We start from the raw sequence: 23,477 nt of genomic DNA, 5'->3' as shown, positions 1-23,477 counted from the left end.
TATATGGGTCCTGGGTCACGTTCTGAGCACGTGCTCTGTCACGCAACTTGTCACACACAGCTCAGCATGAAGCTCAAGCATCAACTGGAAAATTTACTCAAACACCACTTTAATTAAGAATAAACTTCATATGCAATAAAAGAGAGTATAAAAGTTTTATCAAATAGGAATGTCATTTTCAATGACAAACCAAAGAATCCACAGTTATTAGGTAACACGCTAATTGGCTGATTAAAACGGTCACAGATATTTATCTAACTTTATCTTGACCGCTTTAAATTTACTCGGAGTCCCAGCGGTCGTTGTAGAGGAGCATGCGCTTTACTCCGCGAGGCGCTGGTTTCTCAGGGGGTGATCTTCAGGAACCTTGTCCCTAAAGGCCACGACTATCGGCCACAGGGGGCCCAGCTCGAGCTCGGCCTGCCTGATCTCTTCCACACCTCTTCCCTGAAACAATACGAAGCACGCCATAGCCTCCATTGTCCTGGCAAACTCTTCGTTCTCATCTTTCTCGAATTTTTCCTTCACGGTGTTGTTGTCCACGTCAATCGCGCCTGATTCATCCTTTGCAATGCTGTATCCCCCATCATTGGCATCAGATACGGTCTTTCCCTCAGCGGTGACATCATCACTTGCTGCCAATTCAGGCAGGCTACTAGCGATACCAACATTATGCACGGTAGTTTCGTTCCCATTTGTATTTGTTTTGTTCCCATTTGTATGTCCATCGTTGTCGCCGTCATTTTCATAGGGGACACAAAAATTAGGGGCGACACAAATTTCCTCCTTTTCAGAAACATGTGACTGGGTTTCCTTTTCAAAGTCAGCAACATAAGCTTTCCCCAGCTCTACAGCTGAAGTATCGCTTCTTTTATAAAGTTCTTTCCCAGCATCAGTTGCCTCGTTGATTTTGCGATTGCTTTCCTTTTTGTAAGAAAGTGCCGCCTCCGTTTCAACAATCCTTTTTGTCTCAAGAGACAACGTCAGATCAGTCATGGAGTCACTCTTGATTTTTTCGGAGCTTGAAGCATTTTCCTGTGAAAAAGTGAATATTTTATTATTCACCTAAGGCAAAGATGACGCGTCTGGGGATTATTTACTGCTATTCGTTGATCGTGAGGCGAATAATTGTTTAACTATTCCCTTGCCGTGGTATTCCATGCCTAGAATAGGAGTGGGGTTGCAAGGGTTTTTTTATCAGCTCAGAATATTTCCTTTTCTGGAAACACTTTTTTGTTTTGACATTCGAGGCATCAAAACATTAAAACAACCAATCACAGATCAAATTGTAAGATGACGTCATAACACTCGCTGGTACTAAGTTAAAAAAACATGGCGGCCATAGAGAGACGAGAAAAAGAGCATAAAACAGTATCTTTCTACTTTTTGGTAGGGTTTTAGACGTATCAAAACTTGAAAGACTTGTAGAAAAGCCTTTGGGCGCAAATATGTGGTAAAAATTTATATTTCGAATGGCTATTTTCGGTGGGAAAGTCCGATTCGCTATAGTCAATAGATGACGGCGAGGATGATGGTCATCACGATAGAATTACAGCTTGAAAGCGTAATTATACTGGAATTTGAAGGCACACTTAACGGTGGACAAGCAGGCATGGATTCTTGACCCTGGAGTTGACTACTCAGTACTGCAAATGGTATTCGTTGCGTCCTCCGAAGCTCATATGCATGCATAAAAACATGCCTTACGGTGTGTTGTGTTTAGTTTCAATAAGTTATATATGCAGCCCGTCCGAATTTGTCGGTCGATCATGAACATTCAGTATTCAAATTGCCTTGTGCAGGCGCTGTTAAAAATTGAATGAGGGTCTAGAATTTTTCAATGGTGGTTCAATTTATGAAAACTATTACAATAGCTTTGTGCTTAAAAAGGATTGGACCATTGGACCACAGAACCACACCTGGATCAGCCACTGCAGAAAATGACTTGACACAACAGTATTTCATATTTGTTTTAACGACTTAATAGTGGTATAAGCTTATATCGTCTCATCTCCTACACACAAAAAGCATGTGGTACACAGAATATTAAATAAAAAAAATAGAAGACAGTTTGAATTTTTTTTTTGCTTGGCTTGTACCAACCAGCCCATCTTTTGTATTACTCCTTAATTTAAATATTTGACAATGCCCCTAGAGCATGAATGGGCTATGACTTGATAGCCGAAAGGCTGAATGGGCTTAGGATTTATATGCCTTGAAGGTTAGAAGGATAATTGCCCAGGGGTGGGGTGGAAGGGGGGGCAGTATTCAGTTATATACATTATGGAATGGTCCAACAGAGCTCAAAACAATACTCCGACAAGCTTTGCCCTTGTGCAGAATAGGTCATGGATGTAACAGCATTCCACAGATTTGAAACAATATATTTAGACTGTTTAGATGTCATACTGTAATTTTTATGTATTGATTTAGTGGCGATTCTCTCCTTCATTGGACCGAATATTCAGAAAAATGTCTGGAAATTAAAATCCAAAAATATATCTCCTTTCATGCATTACATATTGGTGCACCCACCATTTACCATATAGTGGCCTTGTTGTTGGTGGCCTACTCCAAAATGAATGCAATGAAGAAAAAACAGATTGATTTTGGAAGCAAATCCTAAAAAAACATCTAAGGCATCACTGACTAAGGCATCACTGCTAACTTCTAATTTCAAACCAAACCCTTTCATTGATCTATGTTTGGGGTAGAGAGGAAGGAAAGAATATCAATTGACTAAAAAATAGTCGACGGGGGAGGAGATATAAAGGGAATTGACTCAACTTGAAGGGTTTGTTGAAAAAAATATAACAGTAATGAAAATAATTTGATTGAGCATTTCTTGACATTCCCCCTTTCCCATTATTTTAACCCTTTCATCCCCACAGGCCTCTAAAGAGGCCATGTCTATGCTATCCAAACTATGTGAACAGAATTCTATTATTGAAAAAGAACAAGGTTGTTGCTAGTGTTATAAAGTTTAAGTATCTTGCCCTAAAAAACCCTTCCCTTAATAAAAGTTCCATTAATGTACATTTGTAAAGCTACATTCTGACAAGCTTTGTCCTTGCGAAGAACAAGTAATGGACAGACACAACTTTAGATAAGATGCAATACTGAAGTTTTAATGTACCATTTTAAGTGGTGATTTTCCATCCCCATGGGAATTACTATCTACAAATATACATCCAGTAATGCATTAAACTTTGGTGTTTTTAGAAACCCTGGATCCAACCATTCCAATGAAATAAATCTAAACCTTTAAAAATAAATGTAATGGAAAAGAGACTTGGAAAGGAAAACCTAAAAAGAAGATATAAGTGAAAGTACTAAATGAAAATTTCTAATTTAAAAATCAAATCTGTTTATTAATTTATTTTTGGTGTAGAGGGGAAATAGCAAAGAGCATCAATTGCATAATAATAGTCAACAGGGAGAAGGAAAGGAATAAATATGACTCTTCTTTAAATGTTTGAAAAGAAAATATAATAACAATAATGTGATAATTATATTCAGTACTTTCCTAAAACATCCCCTTTCCCATTATCTTTAGGTTAATAGAAAACTGTTTTCTTTACAGATTTATTATTTAAAAAGCAAAAGTTTGTTTTTAGTTTTATATAATATAAGTATCTTGTTCTAAAACAAACCTATTGAGTGTGTACTGCTAAATCACATAGTAATGCCCTAGTCATTTGAGCCCCCTCCCTTATGGTCCTGGGGAAGTCAGGGGTTAATGTGGGGTTTTAGATTACTTTTTAACCAAAATATATCAAGAGGGGTGGTGGTATTGACTGTTTTTGACTCTTAACTTGGAAACAGGCTTTTATTAAAGTCTAATCCCCCACCCTTTCCTGGGACCATGTGTGTGGGGGTATCAAATGACTAGTGAATAAGAACTCCCTACTGTCTTTCAGACATGTCTTTCAAGACATGGTTCATAAAAGAGTGACATTTGTTTCAAAACAATCTTTTCATCAAGACATTTATAATCTGACTAATTTCCACAAATATTTGAAAACATAATAATAAACACATGAGATGTAAGATGCAGACAATAACAATACATATTGGCAACAGGGGTTGAATTTTGTTTTGTTTTTATCCTCGGTAAGGAAAATTTCTCTTGTAAGTTGAAAAAGTTGCTGTATCTTCTAAGGATATGTATCTTCTTAGGACTAAGAGCACAGGATATAAAGACAAGAACGGTCTTCTTTACCAGTATATGACAAATGCAACACGATATTGGTTGGCCTTTATGAAATATTTCAACAGAATCAAGAATAAAGATAGAACAAAGAATGTCAAAACAAAAGGTGTTATGCTCATTCTCAAAGCAAACAAAAAGGACAACAAAAAGCCCAATAACTGTCATATCCTCAATAGACAATAGAAATCGTCGTCTGAAACTCACCTTGCATTTTGTCGCTTTCTTGTGGTTGTGTTCGCTTTTTAATGTGAACTATTACTTACTTAAATTTACTAGCAAAAACCAGACATATCCTTACATAAATCTTGGCGTGAATGAATGCTAGTAGATCTCCTCTAGTTGACTTTATCCTTAAGTCACAAAATTTGAGGCAAAAAGAAATAATCAACGCATGACAAGAACTTTTCCCTTGTTCCGTGCTTGTATTTAGCCGCCATCACGGGGCCGAGTGAGGCCTGGGAGTTGCGCGGCTGACTGACTGGCTGGCTGGCTGGCGAGAGACACCACAGGGTACCCGCGCAATGACCACAAAACCAAGTCGCATAGTTATACCATATTTCTATACCTATTGAGCTCCGCGCGCGGCCTACGGCCGCGCTGGCTCCGCTATAATGCGATATGTCTTGAAAACAAATCATTTTCATAAGCTTATCATTCTTCTCCTAAACAATTTTACTCCAACAGAATTCTAATGATTTGAATTCTTTCTGGTAGAAAATTTTCGGTCAGAGTAAATGGGAGAAAAGTGGAAACAATTTGTCCAATCATACAATTTTTACAATCAAGCACCATACATAAAAGTGATGTGAAATAATCATAGATCCCCTCTCATTTCAAAAGACCATTGCACCTTTTGAATGCACAATATGCTGTGTCTTATATTATGTTTTAGTGCGAATTAAGTAGTATAATGCTTTGTTAGCTCTGGGGATTTAATACATAGAAACTTTTTAACCAACCTTCATCCGTGCTCTTGGTTTATACTCGGATCATACTAGAAGTAGAAAACCCTTCCCTCACTAGAAAACATGTTATTACAAGAAAACCTATTTTCAACAAGGGGTCCATGGACCAGGGGCAGGGCCGTAGCAGAGGCTAGGGTGCAAATCTCCATTAACGTTGAAAGCCATATAATCTCACCATTTTTCCACCAAGCAGCGTTCTTTAAGCATTGTCTTTGTGAATACGAAGGGGGTCCCCCCTTTTTTCTTGACAGTGCTACAGAACTGGGGGGTCAGTTTGTAACCATACTTTCAAAAAGTGTAGTAGTCAATAACACATACCTTGAACAAATAAAATATATATTCAAAAAAAAAAGAATAGTATAAGTTTTTTATCACTAAGAGTGGAATACAAGGGAGAAAATTCAATGATCTCTCTGTCCATCCATATATATTTACTTATCTTCATCTTCTTTTCCATGGTCAATATCTGAAATAAATTGTAACAATTATATTTAGAAAAGAGGAAGGGTTTCTTTTCAATTTGATTTATAGAGTACAGTAGCTTATTATTTATGATGGCCTTATTGCAGAGGAGCCAACTGAAACTACAGCCTCACACACTAATTTTATTTTATTTTTACTCAATTTAGCTATTTAATAATAAACTTTGGCAGCGCTGTATAAGATTTCTGGTTTTAAAATCAGCCAGAAAAAGCAAAACATGATAGCAATAAATACGGCTAGGCTAGCTACTAAACGAAGCAGTCCACTTGACAGTGTAGGGAGGGCCCTTGTTTCCTATACTTATGTCGGTAATGTACAGAGCTCAGCACGATATTGTTTAAAGGAACCAAACGTCCCAGCAACTGGCGTCGCGTCCCATATAGAGACATACCGATTTCGAAAGCTACATAACCCCTTATTCTCAGAATAATTTTTTCTAAGCCCAGAAAAATTATTGTAGAGAGATCTTGGCAAATTTCTATATGTGTTTGGGTTCGAAATCGGTCAAACATGGCGCTGCAGAGCTTCAATTCCCTTCGAATAAATACTCACCATCTTCCATATTTTTACTCCATCGCTTCGAAGCCTTGCACGAGATATCTTGGAAAGATGACCTAACACACTGGCTGCTCTAAAATTGCAAAAATCGACGGGAAAAAGCTTTTAAAGCGAAAAATATACCTTCCCGGCGGTAAAAGGCGAGGGGCTTGAATGATGACGTCATAATCCATTTAGGCCGACATATTTGTGTTTCCAGAAAAGGAAATATTCTGAGCTGCTTATCTTGCTCCCAGGAAAAACAGAAAAGGGGTGATGAACAAGCATTTTTGCCTTTTTTGTGTTTGTGTACTCGGATTAAAACGGTTCCTTTAAAATTCTTCATTGCTCTCGGGAGTTCCTGTACCAAAAAAATTATAATAATAAAGACAAGAATGTTCGTTTACCTTTTTTACGCTTATGAGTAAAAACGCAACCAGGTACCTTTTTGGTGGGGACAAAAAAAAAGGTTGGAACCAAATTTCAACTAGTCAAGAGAGAATGATATTAACCTGTTAACGACTCCACTAGCTTCTTGTCATGTGTTGTCTTATCTCCAATGCTGGACAAAACTAGTTGTCGCGTCCCTAAAAAAAGGCGGATTTTTCGATATCTATCGTTAGTCAACTAGCTTTTTTCCCAAGACAATTTACATTAAAACCCCCCTTCTTCCCTTTCAATATTGGATGTAACCGTGCTCAAATTCTGAGAAAGACAGCCCGGATTGAACAACATTGTACTGGGGAAGAGGGGGAGAAGAGCACAGGAGGAGTGGGTAACATTGAAACCCCTATGCAGTGAAAAATCAAAAAAAGGCGACAACAGTTTTGTCCAGCATTGTCATCTCCGTACCAATACTTGTACCATAATACCCGAGGGCCACCCCGCCGAGTGCCAACACGCCAATCGTAGCGCAGCGCCAGTAATTTGGCATTTTAAAGGGGCTTACTTTATAAATACTTCAACTTCAAAAGAGTTTTGTGAAAAAGTAATAAGTTTAATGAATCTTTAATTAAATACTATGACGTAATTCACCACGCGCGGTTGGACCTCGGGACTAAAGCTAGGTAAAGAGCACGCACTGCATGCTGGTTCAAAACCTTTTCAATTCCCCTACACTCCTGGAACCGCAAGCACAAAGCCTAGATAAATCATCCGCTGAATAAGGGCTCATCCAGTGAATAGGACAATCAGGTTACAATACGACAAAAAAAAAGTAAAACCCAGCGTGTAAAAACCTGATTTTTATAATCAGAAATTTTTGATTTTAATAAGAACCTATTAAAAAAAAGATTCAAAAGGTTCTTATATGAGGGTTACTCCATGAACAATAAGACAAATTATGGGGCTTTGACAAACGATTTTTTTTAACATTTTGCTCTCCCATAAAGATATTGACATTACAAATATAAGATACATACATTAGGATATCCATACTCTCATATCAAACATATTCCCCCACATATAGTGTCCTTCGTATGTATTGCCTTATATGGGCATTGATGCCCATATTTAGAAGAGCTAAAGTTTTCCCGCTCCCGGATCTCCAGAAAACATGGTAAAAAATGCTGATTCCTGTCAATTTGAGACTTGCGGTCAAAATTTGTTAGAAAAACTTGATCGCTTGGTGAAATCTTTTTCTCACTGATCTTGAAAAGCCCTTAGACCCAGGCCACCAAGAGGTCGGCCGAGTGGGTATGAAGGTCACCCAAATATTGATATAGGAAAGTGGCTATACATTCAGTCACACATCATTTAATTTGAACCCTACTGTTGATAAAGCAACTTTACAAAAAAAATAAAAATAAAAAAGAACCTATTTTGCCTCAATTGTTAGTAAGTACCCCAAAATATAAGAACCTTTTTGACAGAGTTGTAAAAATCTAGGTTCTTAAAGGCGGGTTTTTACAAGGCGCGTACACAGGGGGGTACGCAGGGGGCGCGCGGACCCCCCTGGCCGCCAAAAAAGTGGGTCATTTTTTTATTAAGAGAATGCTTTCTCCATATGATACCTGACTGCGCACCCCCACCCTCCCCTCCCCCCCGGCCAATCCTGGGAATGCGCCTGTTTCCTGTAGTTCTACGTCGCACAACTAAAAATGTTTGTGCGAGCATTAGTCAAACACTCTATCTACTAGGAGACATGTGGAGAGTGCGAAAAAGTCTCTTTTCCTAGCTCACTCACCGCCAAGAAAACATGTCATGCCTAGTAGCGCGATTTGAAAATAGTTTGCAAACTATACAATTAACTATTTCTGCGCGTTTACAACTTTTTTCGTTGGGGGTGGGGGGAGGGATAAGGGTGGTAATGTTACACGCGAATGTCTCTCAGCTCAAACAGAACCCTCTGAAGGAACTCCCCCCCCCTCCTCTACGCCTTCCTCTTACTCTTCCTCTCCCTCCCGTTCCAAGTCTATTCTACGCAGTGATGGAATTAAAAGGGTCGGGTCCAGCTTTGCATCCTTACATGCATGGAGCTAGTGGAAACCACAAATTACCATCCGCCGATTCTCCCTGGGAAAGGCAGGAAATTCTGTCGTGAAGGTCATAGAGAACTTGATTAAAACACTCTTAGAAGTTTAACGCGTGGGAGAAGGACTCCCTAGATAGTGAAGCAAGCGATCCGCCTACTCTCTGGACCAAGAAAATTAAAATAAATAGATAAACGCCGCACCATTTTAAAAAGCAAATTCGGTAATCTGTTAATCGATGCTCTATGGCCATCTGCTTACCGTCGTTGTAGAGTTACCGCATGACGTCACTGACCAAGATAGTAACAGTTACTAGCTTGCGGTTGGATTATTGTAAAAATCCTTATCACGTGTTTTATCGCTCATTCAGAAATTACAAGACCAAGAATTACGTACGGAGCGAATGTATTACAGTACGCTGATATCAAGAATTGCGATTTATTTAGATATTTCAGCGCTTTGTATTATTCAGAACACTGACCGTCAGGTAGTCGCATTTTGTTAACATTTGTTTGGTATAGCGGGGGTGTCGTGGCATCAAAACCTGCTTTTACGCCTACGACGAGTGTCTACCGTAAACATATTCGGCAAGTTGCCTCTGCGATTCTGATTGGATGATTTCCTAATCGAGTACGTCATCAATGATCGGCCGCGTTCGGCTTTATTCGGGAAATCATCGGAGGAGTCTGATTGACCCAAACCAAGGCATACAAGAGAAAAGTCTCATATTGTTGTAAGTTTTTCCTGAGCACTTTTTGTGGTTTTCTTGTGGCAAGCTTTACTGAGGTACTAACAAGGCCTTCGTTAAGGCTTGGGCTTTGAGATTGCCAGCCAAACTCGAGGAAATCCACCCATTTATGACTCTCGGTTCGATGCAAGTTGGAGAAGTCAGAGTTGCGAAAGCTGAAGACTTTGAGCAGTTTCGGCGTTTGTCTGAAAGTGCGGAAAAATGGGCTTTACAATACGACAGATGTGGTACAAAGGTTTACTCCAAAATCACAGACGCGTCAACTGTGAAAATGATAAAGGTAAATGGCCTTACACGACGTAAATTTTATAGCGTTGTTTTATTTGTATGTTGACTTCTACCAGTTGTCGCTATCTTGTCGTTTGCCCATTGAGTACTTGTTGAATAAGTCCAAAATCAACTGCCTCTATAATCTATCGTGTTTGTTTTTTCTGTCCTGTAACCTCTGAGTCCATATTTCAAGCCGTAGTCGTCGATCGATCACACCAGTCGGGAGCGTCCTTGCTATATACCGTGTGTTTTACTCACGCCTAGACATTCGATTTGGAATAATTATTGCACAACTCTTACGTATCGAACACAAAATAATTCCAGGACTATCAACAAAACGAGTAAACCAAACCTTCACTTGCGCAAATTTTTTGTAATATTTGACCGATAACTCATAACTGGCACGAAAAAGATGAATTTACCCATGTATAAGGAATAGACTAATGGGGTTTGTTTTCATTCACAATATCTCGTAAGTACATGATATTTTCAATGGAAATCTAAAAAGGAAGTTGTAATGTTAGTACGAGTACGTAAATAGCAAAATTCGTGATTGTCTTTTCGGGAGGGAATATAACTATTAGAAAAAAAAAAAATAAAGTGCATTGTATTTTAGTTCGCGTCGCATAAGAAAGATTGTGAAGTGAAGGATAAAAATTCGAATTTCTACTACTGGTCTTAATTGGTTGGCTATCAGCGATCATTATCCGCTTGATAGATCTAGATGGAGTCGAACTTTTATCGTGTATTCTTGATAGATTTTTTGTGGCGTTATTAATATGTTCACAAAAATAAGAAAATGTATTACTTCCTCACCCTCAATAAATTACTTTTCAACTCATTTATTATTTATTCTAAGCCCTAGATTTCCAATGACTTATTCTTTCCATGCTGAGCTAGAAACATCTCCTCTTAATTTTGTTAAAAAAGCCAAGCTAACCTCAACAGCCATCATGCAAATGACTGCCTTTAGTTTAATCACCCCTAGTTCACCCACTAACAATTATACAAGATTTCTATTTTCAGAGCATTTGAGTACTAAAAACTCATCCTTATCTTTTGCTAAACCCCCTTAAATGTGAAAATATAAATTTTTGCTGATAAGTGCTATGTATAGCTTGTTTTGACTACTTCTGATATAGTCGAAGAATGTGCTATGCTTGATTTAATCTTAGTTACCATGAGACAAAAACCTTAGTTCAAAGTTTAATTTTAAGGGCTTTTTGTTTGAGATGAGTGTTTTATGGCAATGCAAAATAAAAACTCTTTAGGCTGATCTCAGTGTATCACAAGATCATCATTGTTGATGGAGTAGATCTCATGGAATCTGCTCTGAGATATATCTTTGTTACTGTACAGTACACATCAGCCAGCCTACTCTTGTTTTGAAAATTACTATTTTTGATAGCCACGAACATCAAAACATTTTGAAACTCCCAGACAGCTATACATATATTAACACATCTTACAGTAAGAGTAGTTTGAAAAATTGCAAAAATGTTTTCTTACCAATAAAAATAACAGCAATGCATCCTGGGTAGTGTGAGCTGGCCATGCACTTCAACGATTATTAATCAACCACTCTCTTGCAATAGTTAATATTTATTTGCTGAATGACACTAGATTTGAACAATTTAACTGAAATAAATTCTAAATCCGCCACCGTTACTATTATTATTTATTATCATGAGATGATATTTAGATGTTTATTGTGCCTTTGTTTAGACATGTATTATTTATCTTGTTTCCAGGTCGTTGCTCACTTTGCAGATGTTCCATTCATGGTCCTCTACGATGTCCTGCATGACCCAGAGTATCGGCGAAGCTGGGATGAAAATATGATAGAATGTTATGAACTTTGTCAGCTTGATTGTAACAATGACATCGGTTATTACTCAGGTATGCCAAAAATTACTCAGGTTCTCAGAAATTTGTACATGCATAGATGTGAGTGTGAATCAGATGGATGAGAGTACTCAGATCTTTTGTTCCATGTATAATACAGAGGGGAGTGGTATGACCATGGCAGTGCATTCTTTATATGTATATTGGTATCCTAGAAGCTTACTTCATTTGTTTGTCTTCATAGTCAAGTGTCCTGCGCCAATGAAGAACAGAGACTTTGTAACACAACGTTCATGGAAATGTAGTGATTCAGACTTTGTTATCATCAACCATACAGTCCACCATAAGGTATTCCTCATTCCTATCTACTTATATCGTATAATACCATGTCATTGTTTAATTTAAAACAAAGATCCAAGACAAGAGTAAAATTAATTTATGGTTAACCTTTAAGATATAATTAATTTTTTGAAGCATTTTTTTAGAACAAGCCAGCTAGTAGTAGTAGTATGGGAAAAAAAGGCACATTGTTTTGGAGGTTTCTTTGGCACTATAAAAAGCTTGTTTGTCCAAAAAACTGACTTCTCTCCCATGGCCTATTCAACAAATTAGGCTTTTTATATAGTGGAACAGAAAATTTTAATTTCAACAAATTTGATTAGATCAGTTTAAACTATTTTCCATCACAAGGTAAGGAATTTCCCCGTCATTTGAATTTTTCATCCTACAGAGGTTCATCGTAACTCTGAAAATTGAAAAAATGTCAAATACCTTTACATACATCTGCCCTACCCACTCCTCTATGGTGTTACATTGATGCATGTACTACTGTTGATTGCTATATTATGGCATTCTATACTGTCTTATATTTTCCTTGTGCCATTGGCCTCTTTCTTATGCCATCAATTGCTGTCTCATGCTATCCTATGCTGCCTCATCTTAAGTTGCTGTCTTAAGATGCCATTGGTTGCTGTTTTGTAGGCGGCTCACCCAAAGAAGGGATTTATAAGAGGCACATCAATTTTGACTGGGTACCATGTGAAGGCCAAGAACTCAGGCTGTACGCTAACGTATGTCACACAAGTCGACCCTAAAGGTATGCTTACTTATGAAATAAGTCTTACAGGGCTTTTGAAATTATGCGGAAAAAAACTAAAAAATAAGCGGGATTCTTTGCTAAAGTACACGCTAAATTACGCTGAAAATCAATCATTACGCTCTAAATTACGCTGGATTTTTTACTGAATTACGTGCTAAATTACATGGAATATCAACTGTTACGCCCAAACTACATTTTGTACCAAAGGAAAGCACGAAATAACTTGAAAAAGGTTTATTTTTTGTGCGAAAATATCTTAGGTGAGTTTTCAATGGCTCCTAGCCACCAGCCAATTAAAAAAGGTATTTTATTATTAGTCCTAGGCCTTCGCAGTTTAGCAAAGAATGCCTAGTCATTTTATTTGTTTTTGAAATTCATTTCGAAATATCGCACTCTTACGAAGAATATCTGTCTTTTTTTTACGAGAAATGAAAACACATCAGCTGTGCATGTTTTGTCTTTCAAAATTCAGCTAAATTACACGGGATTACGTGGAAATTTGTGGATTACACGGATTACGCAGAGAAAGCCAAATTACGTGCTTCCGCACAAGCGCGTAATTCCAGAAGCCCTGGTCTTACCCTAAAGATACTGTATGCTGACATAGTACTGCACCCATATGTCTAGTACACTAAGGGTATTCTGTTGTTGTAGCACTCCAAGTATTTCTGTCAGGAAGACAGGTGCAACAAAAAAGTAAAAAGGTTTTTGGATTCATTCAGACTGTGATAGAAATCTCCTACATCTTTTTTGATAAATCAAAACTGCATACTGTATCTTGTATAATAATTGAGAATATCAAACTTAATGAATGACCTATGCTAAATGTTACCTCCCTCATCTTCAGGTTCTAATTGGTTTGGAAAATCTTAAAAAGACAAGTGCTTATGTATAAGGGAGACTAATACAAGGGGGATATCGGACAATAAGGGCTTTGTGCTAAAATAAGTTCTTTGGCTGTCCCTATAGGTACTCTTCCTAAGTGGATTGTGAACAGAGTGTCTGGGAAAATAGCTCCTAAGGTATGTATAGGCCTTGATGATTTTGTTACAGTCCTAATCTTTATCCTATGCACCCCTCCCTCTTAGCAAACATTCTGGTTTGTGCCTAGCTACTCTAGGAACTATTTTTGTACACTACCTACAATAAACATATTTATTACTTTAAGGTTGTTGCAAAGTTGCACAAGGCAGCCATTGAGTACAAAAGCTGGAAGGACCTTCATCAGCCTAGCTACAAACCTTGGATAAAACCAGAACAGAACACCCTCCCATTCGTCCGCTCTGATGATGTGGAGACCGACGAATCTAGCAGTGGTTCTGAGCAGGAAGAGCCAGAGAATGAGATCATTGTGGAGGATGCAGGGACACCGTATTCAAGTGAAGATAATCTTGATGAAGGTTTATGACATTCTAAGGTATCAAAGGTTAATATTACTGGATAACAGAACGTTTTGTACAGGTATCGCTTAAAAAAACATGTAATTTTCCAGTTTCAAACTTTCAAATAGTCAAATAGCTCAAAACAGGCATCAACTCTAAACGTTAGACTCATTCTAAATGCTAGCTAATGCTGTGAAACAAAAAATTCAAGTCTCATAGTTATTGAGAATCTTTACTTCTTATATAAATTATTTGCTTCAATTAAGTAGACATTATGACTTCAATATTTATTTTTGGATTGCGAAATGTTTTCTTTTGTTTGGTTTTATGTGTTGATTAGACATGTTTAGTGCAACTTATCCATAAAGTTTTTCTGCTGGTCGGAGAATGGATAAAAATGATAAGTTCTAACACCTTTTTTATGTTTTATTCGCATCCCTTTGATTCCATCAAGCCTCGGATATATCTGGGATGTTTACTTGTTAATAAAAAAAGGTGAACATATTGTACAATGACAAATGCGCCCTGCACTACAGTAAACTTTAGTTAACATTTACAGAATTTCAGTGTCATAAACAAATATATATCTTTTCGCTGATTTGTTGATAATTCAAAGAAATTATATGTGAGGGTATTATAAAAAAATATATTTAATTTGATTATCTCATGTATCTTAAGTAAACTATTTAGGTAGTTGAAGAGATATTTATTGAGCATTTTGTTTCTACATGCTTGTTGGGTCAGTGTAAACCTTTCCATATAAACATGTTTGAAGCCCACAAAGTAAATCAACTTGTTGAAATGTATTAAGCTAAGGTATACCAGAGATTTTCTTTTTTAATTGTGATTGATTTGATGATGCGCTGAACCTTGAAGCATGTGTGAATTCATACATTATCATAATAATAATAATATAATAATGATAAAAGATTTGTAGTGAGAGCAACCAAGTATTTCATAGAAGCAATTACGAAATGTATTTTATTAGGTGGTTTTCATATCTTTCATAGTGAGATGAGAAATAAAGCAGTATTGCCTAATATAATGGTGTCTTATCGAATGGGAGTGTTTTTGTTTGCTTTTCAGATGAGCACCCTGTCACTAGAAGCTCTTTGAAGCATCTGCAGGGCCTTAGATAGATAGCTACAAAACCTTGGCAGCCAATTGGCTAAATTGAAGTCACTCACAGCAATAATGGAGTAGTTTTTCATCTAGTTCATTATTGATGATAATTGCCTGCCAAGGTTATATTGTTAATATGCCTTCAGGGGGAACCTTGTCTCCCACAAAACAGATGGGGGTGTGGGTGATTGTCGGCAAAGTCAATTTTAACCCTAAGGGATAGCACTTCGGGTGTGGTTAGCAGCAATTCTTACCCCTAAAAGATAACAAATTGGGTGTGGTCTTAGGAATTTTTAACCTTAATAGATATCAAAATCGGAAAAAATGGTTTCTAGGAATTGCAGTTGGTCGGATTTTTATACCCTAAGAAATAGCAGAATCAAAAAAATCCATAATAATCACTTAAGGAATAGCAATTGGTCGAATTGTATACCCTAAGAGAAAGCAGAATCATAAAATTTCTTAAACACCCCTAAGGGAAAGCAGTTGGCCGAAATAATACACCCTTTTATACATTCACCCTTTTCTACTTTTCTGGAGGCCCCCCTCTGGGGTTTTGTATCTTGACTGACAGTTTTTATAAGCCAACGAGCCATCGGGCATGGCTTGTTGAGTTGAGTCAGTGCCATGCCAACAAAGAGATCCTCACAGTGGCATGACTCTGGTTGAAGGAACTTGCCTTACAGCTTCCATGGCGCAATTTGCCTTAGAGCCCCCCTCCCAAGGGGGACGGGGTTCTTCCCATGTCGATGCCTGATAGGGATGCCCTTCCCATGCTAGCCTACTTGTAGGCTTTGCATACCAGCCAACCCCGGGAGATTTTTTAGGGGGAGGGGAGGGGGTACTCTTATTGTTGTTGGGTACCCTGTGGTGAAGTGAAAGACAAAAAAAACGAAATCGAAATTTTCGAGATCCCCCCCCCCCCCCCCCCCGAGAACTATGGAGAACTTTTGGGAAGTTAATAAGGACATGCTACTCTGTCATTTAAGGGCACAATCACTTGAAGTGCAATAACTTTTTGGTAAAACACTAAATTGACTCGACTAATGGTTCGATGTTAAGGGGAGATTCCTATCAAAGAAGTGCCAAATTTGGGGTTTGTATTTAAAAAGTGACTATTTCATTACAATTGGTCAGATTTCCATAAAACTTGGTACAAATGTTCTCAATAAGGTTATCTACATCATCATGTAATTATATGTGAATACTAATGAGCCCCTGGTTAAATATTAACTCTCAAAGGGAATATTTCAAAACGCTTTATTAAAACTGCCCCCACCATTTTTTACACTTTCTATTTACATTGAAGGCTTTATATTGCATACACACATTATGGACATAAGGAAAAACAAACCTATGGGACAGTTTGTTGATAAGCAATTCTGGTTACCATAGCAACCAAAACCTCTTCATGAAGACTTATACTGGTATATCACAGGCTAGGTTTAAGTTTTTTGAAAATGCTCCCATAGGTTTGTAATATGGACTATACACTACAAGTCTTTCAAATTTGAGCTAAAACCGTTAAATACCTGTCAAGATACTTAAGGGGGGCAATAAATTAATACGGAAATTAGTGTATTTGAGAAATCAGCTCTTAAAGTTTGACAAATGAGTTTTGAAAGCAAAACCACTCCAGTTAGGCTTTATGCTTGGTATAGAATAAATTAGACTGCCATAGAATCACAATTTATCATCTACTTAATGTTTCTTTGCCCTTTTCTTCCTCCTATGGCTAGTTGAGGGCCCCAAGTCATGTCCTAGCTCATTAAAGCCTCCTGCCTCATATGTTGTGCCTTCCCGTTCTAACCTAAGCTCTTCGTCCCTCTTCCTTGCCAAACTCCTTGCCTGTCTGTACTTCTTATGCTGGTCACTAGCCCTCTTCTCTGCCTTTTCTACTCTCTCCCTATCTCTTCTCTTACTCTCTTTCTCTGTATGACTACCCACTTCAATCCCCGCCCTTCTCATGATTTCATGCTTCCCGGTAGCACCCAGACTGAAGTGGATAGCCGCAGACCCAACAGCCATCTCCACTCTCTCCCTCCCATGCCATTTATGCTTTGGGCACCTGGCCCACACCAAAGCATTTAAAGATTCATTGGCATTCTGGGTGTAGCCAGGGAGACACCTCGCCAACAGAGCAGGATCTGTTAGCCGAGTATAGATGGGCTCCAGGCACTTGATGAACACCGGGTCCAGGTGGTAGTCCTTGTCGTCACAAGGAAGACCTTTCTTATATTTGCACCAAGAGTTGGCTGGGCAGAACTGGTGTCTCTCCTTGTCAGGGATTTTGCTGCAGTGATACCAGGATGCTTTGATTGCATTTTGCATCTGAGAAATGGCTGCGTCTCTCTCTATCGGCGTATTTGCATTCTTATTTACATTGTCCCTGATAGCTTTTCCATAGTATTTTTTTAATTTTTCAATAGCATTCTTGGTCAGTCTGCCAGATCTCCCTTTCACAGGTTTGCCATCTTCTAATTTGTTTGAAGAAGTCTGGAAGTGATACAAGGCCTTGCCCATCCGTTTCTGGACATGGCCTATGCAGTCCAGCTTGACCACTCTGTTGCAGTCAGCACTTCCATCAAGGTGACTTGACTCCCATTCCACATAGTCCTCAGACTTGAGCCACTCCTTGTACTCTGTGCTTGCTCTGGATATTGACTCAAACTTGTTGCATGTGTCACACACACCGTACTGGTCCCAAATAGAGTCGTAGGACTTACAGTCCCCGTCGCAAATCATGTACTTGTACATGAGATTGAAGGAAAGACTCCTCCCCCACAACCTCTTTGCGCATTCCTTTTCCATACTAGGGCTAGACCCATCAAAGCTTCCAAGGCACTCATGTGCCTGTACCCAGGCCTCAAACTCATCACTTGGAAGTGTGTTCTTTTTTATGTCACAAGCATGGCAAGTCTTGGATAATACTTCAAAGTCCAGGACTTTGCCTGTTGTAGAGGAGATCACAAACCCGACTGCATGGTTGGCTGTGAATCCCCTCTTTGACCATGTGCCATCAAAGCTTACAGGAATGCCCACATTCATTGATTCACTTTCAAGTGAGCCTAGTTCTTGCATGGCTGCTTCTCTAGCCTCTTTACAGTTGGCTTCAAGCACCTCAGCTGCAACTTCCCTCGTCACATTGTGTAAAAGTTTTTGGTGTTTATACCATGTGTTTATGGCCATTGTGAAGGGCATGTTTAAAAGCTCACATAATTTAGCTACCCCTTCCATACCAATGCCCATTTCGGAGGAAGCGTACACAATCCGCCTGTTGATGTCTTTGGCGTTGTTTGTCCTCGGAGCAGTCGCGTCACCAATGTGCTCTCCGGTAGCCAAGAACTCCTTCATGTCACAATCATGGCAATGAACAAACAAACTGCTGCACATTCCATGCCTACTAGTGGTCATCTCTTTTAGTTCAAATTTACCTAGGGAAAAGTTAGATCAATATTAGGAACATAATTAAGCTTAAGCCATCGACAAGTGAAGCGGTTACGGGTGATATTAAAGTATAGAAGAAAGCATTTTTACTTACCAGCATCGCACGTGGTGTTAGCATGTAATCGCTTGGTAAAGTTGAGAAGACTCTGCATCGAAACAAAGCGATATCCAGTGGCTGATTCACCCTCAGTTTCAAAAGCATTTAAGCTATCATCAGAAGATAAATCTTCAAGAACATCATGAAGCTTCTGAGCCGAAGCACTTGGCTGAGGAGGAGGAACTTGCTCGCTCACAACATCGTCGTCACCGACGAACGCGATCTCAGTAACCTGCCGTATTTCTCGTTGATCCTGAGCTTTCTTGTCTTGTTTCTTAGTTCCTTTGAACGTAGATTTCCTCTTACTTGTGTTAGTCTGGACTACAGATTGTTTGTAGCCGTGTTTTGAGCCCTTTGGCATGATTAAGAAGCGTATAATTTTCGTGTGTCGAGTGTAAATAAAGCGAATTTTAGATTTGAGACTTGGACGCGCTGGAACAGCAACCAGGCCTCTAAAACTAGCTTTGGAATAGCCGGAATGGACATCAAAGGAGTCTGGAACCGAAACCAACCATTTAATTTTATGCTGGGGGTCGCTTTGTGCTGAAAAAAGGGCGCAAAACAAAAGAAAGCTATCTCGTTACCATGGTAACGGATAACTCACAACATCGTATGCCTCAGTATTTGTCTTTTTTATGGGTATTTCTTTTAGAATTTAGCATAAAAAGGTATATAACAGAAAAGTATAATGCTTGAACAGTATTTAGAAGCACTTATTAGAAAATCATCACTTTTTTTATTTATTTGGATTTTTTGATAGGAATCTCCCCTTAAGAACATCAATTTCAACTATTTTTTGAGAGGCCAGCGTTTTAATTCCATCGTGTCCTGACCACAGAGCGTCTAAAAATTCTCTTTGAAGAGCATTGACGTTTGTGGCTGGCATGATTTACAACTCCAAAGGCCATTAATTATATATCTAAAGCACAAAAATGGTGACCCTCCCATAAAATGGTGACGCAAAATTGAATGCCCTCCCCCAAACAAAAAAAATCTCAAAAAAGCGTATTCTTAACTTTCTTCAAAATTATACTCTAGTCGTGCAATGCTCTAGCTACACGGCACGGTTTTTCAGGAGCACCAGCAAATTTTATAACCGTATGGAGCACTCTTTTATGAGCCGTGCCGTGTTACAAAAATAGTAAGGGATGAGGCACTTTGTTAAGAAAAGAAAATATATGCTTTTTATTTTTCTAACAAGAATATGGAGTGAATGTCGTTGCTTTCAGCATAATTGTGGGGAGAAAGAATCTGTGTTTGAGGTGGGGAGGGGGGCACTGACTTATTTAGAAGCAGTGTTCATTTAAAGCCCATATTCCAGGGATATAAATAAAATTGTATGGGGGGGGCATGCTCTCTCATGTAAATTTTGCCATTTTCAAACATTTAAAATGCTAATTATTGCTAAAACCACATGGCGGAAATAACGCTTGAAATAAGACGGAAAATTTCTACTTAGTGAGTGATAGCAAACAAAGTATCAAATACATACATAGCGCAAGGATGATCATGAAAAAATATCTTAAAAAGCCAAAATCTGGGTAATTGCATTTCGGCGTCACGTTATTTGTGTTTTGAAAATCATTCCGGAATACAAGGAACCATTGTAAGAAATCGAGTCTTCTATCTCGAATTGCACAGGTTTTTCCGTCATTTTCCAGGTTTTTCCGTCATGTCTGCTACCTAAATATAAAACAGCGTAATTAGCTCCTTCCCACCAGAATTCTTATTTTTTTTCATATCGCCAATGAAAAGATAGTGGGCAGGTAGGGGAGAGAAGAGCTTTGGCATGAATGTAAATTTGTTAATTTATTGATGGAAATTATCAAAACCAAACTGCAATAGACAAAAAAGAGAAAAAAATAGAAGCAACACGTCTGGGGTTCTCCTTAGAAAAATTTTGAGATTCCAGACTTTAAGGAGGCTTGGAAATAGATCAGAATACCCCAAATCGGAGCTAAAAAAAATCGCAACCCTCCCCCTGAACATAGCAGCCACCCCCCCCGTTAAATAATGACCCTTCTCTTACAAACTCGCGAGAAGACACGGCTCCCGGAGGGTACAAAATGCAGGTTGCAGGTCAGATGCAGCCTCCCCCCCCCATGCAGGTTGCAGGTCGGATGTAGGTTGAGTACAAAATGCAGGTCGGGTGATTTTACAGTTTTTTTTTTTGCTTTCTCTATTTCATTCAATTTCTACGGCTCACGTGACGCGTTAAAATATTGAATACTTAGATTCTCCTTTATTACTAAGCAATTACGTGACCTTGGGAATAATACGAAAATCTTGCCAGCGATTTGCTGCACATTAAGCAAACTTGGGTCAAGTAATGTATAACAGTATAAATGTCTCAGTAAAAATTGTATAAGAACGTAAACCCACGAATTTTCCTCCGCTACATGTTTAACATACCGGTTCACCCCCCACCCTCCCCTTCGAAAATGTCTAGATTCACCCCTGTTGTCCATTGGACTTATTCAAAAAAGCTATATACTAGAAAGTGAACCATTTATCTAACAGATATAGTCACCACATTTTGGAGTTTATTCAATTTATTTTTGGTTGATGAGCAGCAAATCACTGGCGAGATATTCGTAGTTTTCCCACGGTCACGTGATCTGTGACGTTACCACCTATACATATTTTTTTCACTTGTCCATCTGACATTATACATTAATTGATCCAAGTTTGGTAGATGTGCAGCGAAGTCACGGGATTGCTTATGCTTAGTTAATATATAGATTTAGGCACTGCCTAAAAGCGGAGCCAGCATTGAAAGAATGTTTTTCAACGAAATTAAAAAAACAATTTTTACTGCCATGTTATTATGAATTGTATTGGCCAATCCAAATGGATCAAGCAAGCACTCATTCTATTCTCTTTCACTGCGTTCAGCCGAATAGAAAATATTTATTGTCTATATTATAAAATAAGAGAGACAGCGTGTAGGAGGATAGCCATCCAGCTGGTTAAGTTTATTGAGTAGTTACAGTATAAGCGATTAAACATTATGATACAATTGGTGAAAATATACCATCGATTCTAGAGAGAGTTATTAGTAGAGCTGGAAGGCGTCAAGTGAATAACGCGACGCCAAACAATGTATAATAAAGACATACTAAAGTCATGTGACCAAAAAGGGAACAAAAGAAACAACAACAATCTCGTTAATACCGAAAATAAATTCATTTCAATAATATTAAATATGCAGTATGAAAGTACTAATCCTGGTGTAAAAAAGGCTGTCAAAATTCAAGTTGCCTTAGTTGATGACAATGTTTTTCAAGAGTCTAATGGTCAATTCTTATTTGTTCCACTATGCATATTTTTTATCAAAACAGCATAATAACAATCTTTGACCTTGTAAAGAATATATTAAGGATGTAACAGCATTTCTAAGATTTAGATGCCATTCTGTAGTTTCCATGTACTGCAACTGATTATTCAGAAGAATGCGTTGAAATTAATACATATTAGTGCACCCACCCTTTGGCCAGTTGTTTTTAGAAACCCTGGATCCACCCATACTAGCTACTCAAAAATGAATGCAATGGAGGAAATACTAAATTACTTAAAGTTCTTTAATTTCAAACCAAACCATGTTCATTGAGTTATGTTTGGGGTAGAGAGGAATAAATAAACAAATAAACAGAAAGTCAATGGGGAGTTGAAAGGGAGAAATGTGACTCTATTTGAAAAAATGTGAATCTATTTAAAAAAAATATATGACAAAAATGCAATAATAGCTTGACTGAGCACTTTACTAACATTTTCCCCTTTCCCTATTACCTTTAGGTTTGATATAAAACTGTTTTCTTTATAGATTTATTATTGAAAAAGCACAAGTTTGTTATTATCTTTATATAATTTATTAAGTAAGTACCTTGCCCTAATAAAAACCCTTTTATAGAAGTTCCATTCATGTGCACACTACACTAGCACTAGGTGCATTCTGACCGGCTTTGCCCTTGCAAAGAAACAAACAATGGATGAAACAGCATTCCAAATATAGAATGATATAGTTAGATACACTTCAGGTGCCACTTACTAGTGATACTCCATCACCAAGGAAATTAAAATCCACAAATATACCTCAGTCATGCATTACATATTGGTGAACCCACCCTTTAGCATGGTGGCCTGCTGTTTTTATTTTATTTTATAGAAACCCTGCAGCTGGATCCACACATGCTAATGCTACTACCAAATTAAATGCAATCAAATGGAGGAGAACAAATTGACTTGGGAAGCAAATTAAAAACAAATCCTTAAAATTACTGATTAGTGCTAAATGAAAATGTCTAATTTCAAACCTAACCTATTTTAATTTATTCAGGGTGCAGAGGGGAAACAGCAAATAATTATCAATTGCATATAAAAATAGTCAATAGAGAGAGAAAAAAAAAACTGGGATAATATTTTTGATAAAAACTTTAGCAGTATTGCAACAACTTGATTGAGCACTCTCCTATCATTTCCCCTTTCCTCATTATCTTCAGGTTGATAAAAAATGTTTTACAGATTTACAGTATCATTGACACAAAGTATCTTGCTCTAAATCCCTATTACACTTATACTGCTGTACCAAAGTAAGAAACCCCGGCTACATTTGCCTATTCTTATGTCTTCCAGCCTTTAGCATCAAGCATGACCCTCAGTATTTAAATAAAAATAAATAAACGATGAAAAAAATTATCTTGTTACTGTAAAGTAAAGTAAAGTAAAGTATTTATGATAATGTTGAAAAAGTTGCTGTATCTTCAAAAAGACTAAATACACAGGATATAAAGACTAGAAA

At 37.9% G+C, this 23,477-nt stretch overlaps 2 protein-coding genes and 1 long non-coding RNA gene across 3 annotated transcripts; 1 reads left to right on the top strand and 2 right to left on the bottom strand.

Moving 5' to 3' along the window:
• Positions 1–5,497: 5,497 nt before the first annotated feature.
• Positions 5,498–6,391, bottom strand: LOC125573168. The gene is made up of 2 exons (XR_007313982.1): positions 6,214–6,391; positions 5,498–5,644 (listed from the first exon to the last, which is right to left on the bottom strand). It is a non-coding gene; the product is annotated as an uncharacterized LOC125573168 (long non-coding RNA).
• Positions 6,392–9,335: 2,944 nt separating this feature from the next.
• On the top strand, positions 9,336–15,053 carry LOC5510572 (START domain-containing protein 10). The gene is made up of 6 exons (XM_001631013.3): positions 9,336–9,697; positions 11,439–11,586; positions 11,777–11,880; positions 12,514–12,628; positions 13,601–13,653; positions 13,800–15,053. The coding sequence occupies exons 1-6, from the start codon at positions 9,527–9,529 to the stop codon at positions 14,037–14,039; spliced, it is 831 nt and encodes a 276-aa protein (XP_001631063.3). The 5' UTR covers positions 9,336–9,526; the 3' UTR covers positions 14,040–15,053.
• A 1,328-nt stretch (positions 15,054–16,381) lies between these two features.
• LOC125573274 lies at positions 16,382–18,603 on the bottom strand. The gene has a single exon (XM_048733789.1). It carries the CDS (start codon positions 18,547–18,549, stop codon positions 16,837–16,839), a length of 1,713 nt encoding a protein of 570 aa, XP_048589746.1. The 5' UTR covers positions 18,550–18,603; the 3' UTR covers positions 16,382–16,836.
• Between the last annotated feature and the right edge of the window lie 4,874 nt (positions 18,604–23,477).

Source organism: Nematostella vectensis, chromosome 10 (assembly GCF_932526225.1).
Source record: "Nematostella vectensis chromosome 10, jaNemVect1.1, whole genome shotgun sequence".
Lineage (NCBI taxonomy): Eukaryota > Metazoa > Cnidaria > Anthozoa > Actiniaria > Edwardsiidae > Nematostella > Nematostella vectensis.
The sequence above is the reverse complement of the archived record's forward strand: the minus strand, read 5'-3'. Positions and strand labels throughout refer to the sequence as shown.

Bases quoted from the DNA above. Each gene is read 5' to 3' on its own strand.
- LOC5510572 (XM_001631013.3), top strand. From the start codon at position 9,527: ATGACTCTCGGTTCGATGCAAGTTGGAGAAGTCAGAGTTGCGAAAGCT. The intron at 11,881-12,513 runs GTATTCCTCATT...GCTGTTTTGTAG, and splicing joins ACCATACAGTCCACCATAAG to GCGGCTCACCCAAAGAAGGG. The intron at 12,629-13,600 runs GTATGCTTACTT...CTGTCCCTATAG, and splicing joins CACACAAGTCGACCCTAAAG to GTACTCTTCCTAAGTGGATT.
- LOC125573274 (XM_048733789.1), bottom strand. From the start codon at position 18,549: ATGACCACTAGTAGGCATGGAATGTGCAGCAGTTTGTTTGTTCATTGC.